We start from the raw sequence: 6,748 nt of genomic DNA, 5'->3' as shown, positions 1-6,748 counted from the left end.
GCTGTTTACTCCACAAATGACTTTCAAGCGAGTTTACATTAAAAAACACATAAAAAAAAATACAAAGCATTGTTAAATATAAAAAAAACAGTGTCTTGGGGCCTCTTGTCATGTTTCAGATGCTTATTAGTTAGGGTTAGTGCCACCAAAGAGAGGTTTCTGCTCTGAAACTCAGATAGTTTTATTTACATACCATTTGAGGCCAACATTTTGTATCATCTCATGACCTCCGGGTCTTGTGACCCTTTAGTAGGCCCAAATCCACACAGTACATTATCATAGTTTGAGAACTGACTGGACTAAACCACCTAAATGTATAAAGTAGGTAAAACTAGCTCAACAAGCTGCAACAACAAAATGCTGTTTACACATTGGTGCATCAGTATTAATGATCTAATGACAATTTTATGTACATTTTGCTACTTAATACTTTTGTCCTTTCACTTACGTCACTTGTAATGGTGTATTTTACTTCAAATCGAAAGTACAGAGGGGGAAGAAGTAGATCTACAACGAGGACTTGTCAATACGAAACCTGCTAAAAACAGTTCCCCTAAACTACAGTTTGACACATTTCAACTTCTGTTTCTGAACGGATGAAACAAACGACATGTAACTATTGAGCTTTAGCTGGTTACCTTTGGACAGAGCCCAGCCTTTATGCTGAGCACAGTAACAGACAGACATGAGGGATAATCTTCTCATTTAAGGCTTACTGCTCCTGTAAAATGAGCGTGTAACTGGAGAAACTCAATGTAGACGACTGCCTTGTACTCACACGTAGGACTCATCCCGTCCGAGCTGTCAAGTCTTGTAGTCCAAAGTTGAGGAGGGGCACTAGATGTCAACACCAGAGGGCACTCTGGTATAACAACAGCTCAGGACCTTGCAGCTCCTAAACGGTTTGATAGATGGATAGATAGCTTTGGGACGTAACAGGAGAGGGATGAAGGGGATTCAGGAAACAAAAGAAGGCATTTTAAGGTTGTCTTGCCTGTGACGGAGCCTCAGGGCGACTTGCACCTCCTCTTTCAAAGTGCAGAGACTTGTGCAGACAAATACTGAAACTGCTGCGCACACTGACTGGGGCAAGAATAAACGAGAAGGCCACGTTCCTTAATGCGTGCGTGTTCATGCTATTTTAAGACAGATGGAGATACTGTAAACAAAACAAACACAGATGTATCCAAAGGTAAATCAGACTGAAGGTTAAAGTATGCAATTGTTTTGTATCTATGAGGATATATATAGGCTATATATTTGATGTTGTAATCATATGTCATGAGAAATATCAAGAAGATGTATGGTAGTGTAAGTATTCTTGCTAATGATGTTTAATTTTCTTGCTCAAAAAGAAAACCCACATGTGATTTACTGTAACTGCTACTGACTATTAAGTTGCACAGACTTTTAGAAGTAATATATTTATTGGTTTATTTATCATATTGTCACTAGTACTTAAAACGAAAAAATGGCAATTACTGTAGCTTACAACAGAGTGCTAAAGTAACTTAAAGCTGTAGGCATTCCTGTAATTATTCCAAAGTTTGAACATGTTTTTAAATGTATATACAAAGGAGGAAAAGAACAAGAGAAGTACAATGTGATAACTCCACCTTCATGAATATACAAGCATGTAGGGCTGCAACTAATTAATATTTTTATTCTAAATCAACCTATTAACCCTGAACATTGTTTAGTTCGACAAAATATCGTCAGAACATCCAACCAGTCCAAGAGAAAAAAGCAGAACATCCTCATATCTTGATACATTTTCTGTCCCTCAACTGATCAATGAATGGACTAATTATTTCAGCACAAAGATGGCTTGTTTTTATTGTTACTTTATAATCATTAGCAATATTTAACCTGTAATTGTAAAGGAGTTTAATAATATTATTATTGATCTGGTGGTTTGTGCCAACAGTGTTGTAGCGGCAGTAACTGTAGGTGATGGCATAAGTGAGCTTTATTTTTTTCAGTTTTTTTACCATCACTTACAAGATTAAAAGCCTCTCAGGAGGGCCACATCAGACTGGAATCAGATACGGGTCTCACAAAGGAGAACTCAGTGACTTTTTAATGGACACTTTCCCCACAGGTGAAAATGTCTATAACAGGATTGATACCTTCTCCTGGGATATACATGTCTCAATCACAGCAGTGAGAAGAGAAAAGTATCCCAAATCAAAGCTGAGCATATGAAGCCAGTTGTCCCGAGGGTCTGCTCTGCTATGAATAAACGGCACTCTGCTTCAAACTGCACAGTGTGTTGTGGAACAGCTGTAATCATGATGCAACAAGACTCAACTTCAGAGTGAAATAATACGGCAGCAGGGTACAAAGTTCTGACGCAGTGTATGACTCAGATGTGAACTTTCTATCATGATTTCAAACTGTATGATAATTATTCCCACCAGTCATTCAAACGCATCACAGATGGCAAATCAAGAGAGCCCCATTGAAAGCGGCGGCTCACCCGCAGTGAGGGAACACTGAGCCCATGCAGACATCTTTTTATTCACCATGTCACATGGCCTCAGCCTGTGCCAAAATAGGGAACAGTAATACAAAGAGTGCACAACCTCCCACCTCCCAGCTGGATGGCTTAGCAGGACTGAGAGTTTGGCACATCTCAACTAAAATGTCTGGCATGAAACACTTAATGAACTGGAGCAGGTATTGACAAGCAGAAGCAAGGCCTTCCTACATTTCAAAGTAGAATATTCGTCTGCCTCACAGATATGTTTCATTTTGAGAGCTTCAATTTAAACTATGCCAACGGATTATTGCTCTCAAAGTAATGCGATAGATCATATTCACTCTCTGACTAAAAACATTACACCAGCGCCCGTAGTAAAGCAAATTGACATGTAATGCATGTCCTCTAAAGCAGTGAGCCTTTAAAATGAAAGCACTAACAAAAGCTACGTTTTTTAATGAGCCATAAGCACCTGAGGTAAAGTTATTACCTTGAAAGTTTGTGCAGACGTTTATGGTCCCTGGATAAATCCCCTGACTTTATATCTCATGCCACCTGTAGGTCAACGTTTCAATTTGTCCAATCTGTTGGTTTATGATTAAATACCAGCAAAACTAATGACGTTCCCATCAGCTTCAGCTGCCCTTTGGGTTTATCTCTAATTAGCAGCGGTGGGACCAAGTCATTGTTTTGCAAGTAATAATAAAGTCTCACATCTTTGCACTTAAGTCCCAAGTCATAATGTGCCCTCATCAAATTTGACCTGCATGTTTTGCACACTGTAATTTGTTTTCTTGTTGACTACCACATAGTTTTGTATGCAAAGGAAATGATCTCTAGTAGCCTTTCCTTTGTTCCAACTGGTGCTTTATTAACTTTACGTTAGTTCTTCTTGGTTCTTTCCTGCAACTTGATTGGATGCTGTCGGTTTAAACAAAGTGGTTCTGGGAATTAAGTGTCGACTCGCTGGGAATGAAAAGCGCTAACGTTAGTGAGATTCAGAAAATGGATTCATGGCACACTTTTAAAATAATATAAAATTTTTTTATTTGGGCTCAAGGAAAGGTATCGAGTATTTTCAAGTCCAAGTGATTTCTCAAGTCATGTCTAAATTCTTTAAATGTGTGACTTGAGTCCAAGTCATGTGACTCAAATCCACTACTCTGCTAATTAGCTCATGTTAGCATGCTAATGTACTACTTAACTAACATGCTAATCACCAGCATGTTGTCATTGTGAACCATTACAGCATGCTGACACTAGCATTCAAACCATCAGTGCCTAAGCCTCACAGAGCAGCTAGCATGGCTGTACTTTCTTAGTTTTACTGCTACAAAATAATGTAGCAGATAAATGATTGTTAATCATCCCGTGAACCCTCAGACATACCTTGTGGAGGTTTCAACCCCCAGGTTTGAAACTAGGGATGTATTGATCTGATACGCCTGATTGGACCTTATGAAGTGGCTCAAGTTACCTGCATAAAGAATGATCCCAATCAGTTCCTTATTGATGCTCTACATCATGTTATTTATGTTATGTGTTGATGCACATCCAAACCGGGACAAAAGAAAAAGACTGATTTTAGAAGTAATTTATTGTACATTAAAACATTTCCCACAAACCTCAGCTGCGGCTAACGTACACTAGAGTGCGTTCACACAATGACGGGTGCACAGCGGCCATCATAAAAAGACACAATCATTATATTCATTAAAAGTGTCATAGTTATCATCATCATAAATCATTTAAAACAATTAGCGTCATCACCACCACCAGTAACCCAACACCATCTCGCAATAATCTCCTACTTAATATTCAAACAGAGACTGAAGCAGACTCCACTGAAGTCTCCAGCTCAGCAAACTGGGGTCAAATTTAAGCATTTCTTTTGAAGCACCAGCTGGTAGGGTAAAATAAATAGGAGAAGAAAATACCTCAATACTGTCCTGATCTTTTGAACATTCTGGTAATTATTCACACATAATTACATAAATCCTGGTTCACAGCATTATCTGGACACATTTGCTGAGTAAATCCCAGAAGAAAAAGACTTGTTCCAGGTTTCATTCTGGGTTTATTCACCTTAGCAGATCTGCATCTTGAAACAGGCTCCTGTAGGTCTGTGCAAGTTAAAACAAATACCAAGAATAATTTGCAGATGCTCACCATTTGACCCTAATTTGCATCGTACTGCACATACCGGAATCACATCCTAGAAAAACAAGGGCACTGCCCCAATTTTATTTAAAAAATGGACACACACACACACACACACACACACACACACACACACACACACACACACACACACACACACACACACACACACACACACACACACACACACACACACACACACACACACACACACACACACACACACAAAGGAAGGGTGATGTGATTATATTTGTGTTTGTTCTTTTTTCCGCTGATGTAGATTTATTAAAGTTCTATCCGGTTCCAAAGCTTTTTGTAATAATCACTCTTGGCAACTACATGGGTATGCTCAGAAGGCCAGATGGGCTTTATCAAGCACAACCAAAGCTGGATTTAAAATTATAGCTGAACCAACATACCCGTGCACATGCCCACCCACCCACAGACACGTCTCTCAGTATGCTGGACTTGGCTGAGGGACCAGAGCCTCTTAAGAGCAGATTCTGCAGGACAACTAATGATCAACAAGAGCACTTGAGGCATGTGGGGCGAAGACTTAAACATGGGCCTCAGAGGAATTATAAGTGATGTTTTCAGTGCCAGTCGCACAGGAATATTACATTAAGCACCAGAGTCCATCCATCCGTCCATCATCATTTTCCTTGATTATTGCAATGTCCCAAAAACATACAGCTTGACTTCATTTACATAAATGATATGATCTAAAATAAGAGATCGGTTGGTCTCTGTAAAAATCTTTGAGTAATAAATCATCTTTAACCTTTCAGATTTTCACATCTGAGAAGTTACGCTTTTACAACTAGAGGGCTCCGTCTCACACGCGGCACATCTACTTTTGATTTGAAGACAAAATGAGCAAACATCATGACTGAAAGCAGAAATGTACTTGAATTCAACCCTGTGGAAAAAAAACCCACACGTACACTAGTGTATGCTGAGGGCAAGCATACTTGTGGTTTTGGAGCGGAAACTTAAACATGAGCCAGCATGAGAGACTTATTTCTTTTAACCCTTGATACTCTATATACAAACATGCATGTCTTTACTCCGTCAGTAGCAGCATGTTTCTGCACAACCTCCAAACAGATCTTTCCACTGGGCAGTGGAAAGGGACGGGCAGCCTAACAATGACTTTTTGATTCATTTAGTTTGTTCTAGGTGGCGTGGATGATCACTGGTGTCCGTAGAACCAAAGCTTTTCTTGCAACGATAAAGAACAGACACGCGTGGGATGTGACCCGCAGGAGGAACCAAGATCATGGTCTCAGACGGGTGTAAAAAGTGCGGGCAGACTTGACGAGTTCAGGGTGGATTGCTGGCCGAACAAAAAGGAGCAGAGTGCTGTTGATCACAGTCCACACACAAAGCTAAGCCGACTGTACAGCACAGAGAAGACAAGTGACCAGTCTTCAGTGTCCTTTTCCTGGACAGAGATCAAGTCTGACGAGCCTGGAGCTCGATAAGGAGAGTGTTGCCCCCTGGGAGTGTGCAAGGTGGGCCTGGGACTTAAATCACGTTTTCTTTTTGTACATCACTGCCACAGACCCCAGAGGAGCCCAGGGGTCCCCCCGTCTCCTTTTAGTGTAATCTTTTCAATTAAAGATGTGGAATGAGGCTCAAGTGCAGGCCATTATTGTATGGTCGTTTCAAGTCACACAAAAATAACAGCGCAGGTTTTAAGAGCAACATCGAAGCACAATTCTTAACCAAACTGAAAGAAACAAACATTTCAAACACCCTACTAAACCTTTTTTCTCAAAACTGATTTTTGAATTATCTGTCAGGACAATCACGACCACAGATGCTCTTAAAGGCGTACAGTGTTGATTCGCAACGGCTGCACGTTCTTGCCGTTGGCGTGGCTCTGGCCCGGGACTGAAGTAGGGGAAGACCTTGGCGGGGAATTTCTCCCTGTAGGTGTATAGCCAGGACATGTCGTCTGCATTGTAGAAGATGAGCAGGCCTTTGTGGTAGTCCAGGTACACCCCCACCTTCTCCAGCTTGCTCTTGACGTTGAGGCGGGTCCACGGCTCGGTGCAGGCGCTATACTGGTTGCCGTCGTGCATAACGATGCAGTAGAAGCCA

At 40.8% G+C, this 6,748-nt stretch overlaps 1 protein-coding gene across 1 annotated transcript in view; it reads right to left on the bottom strand.

Annotated features, from left to right (window-relative positions):
- Positions 1 to 3,976: 3,976 nt before the first annotated feature.
- trim62.1 (tripartite motif containing 62, tandem duplicate 1) overlaps positions 3,977 to 6,748 on the bottom strand; it is a 29,870-nt gene continuing 27,098 nt past the window's right edge. Inside the window, 2 exon segments of the mRNA XM_029432511.1 lie at positions 3,977 to 6,536; positions 6,538 to 6,747. Of these exon segments, the coding sequence (XP_029288371.1) occupies positions 6,471 to 6,536; positions 6,538 to 6,747 (276 nt within the window). The 3' untranslated portion in view covers positions 3,977 to 6,470.

Source organism: Cottoperca gobio, chromosome 5, assembly GCF_900634415.1.
Source record: "Cottoperca gobio chromosome 5, fCotGob3.1, whole genome shotgun sequence".
Taxonomy (NCBI): Eukaryota; Metazoa; Chordata; class Actinopteri; order Perciformes; family Bovichtidae; genus Cottoperca; species Cottoperca gobio.
This window is presented reverse-complemented; position numbering and strand designations above follow the sequence as displayed.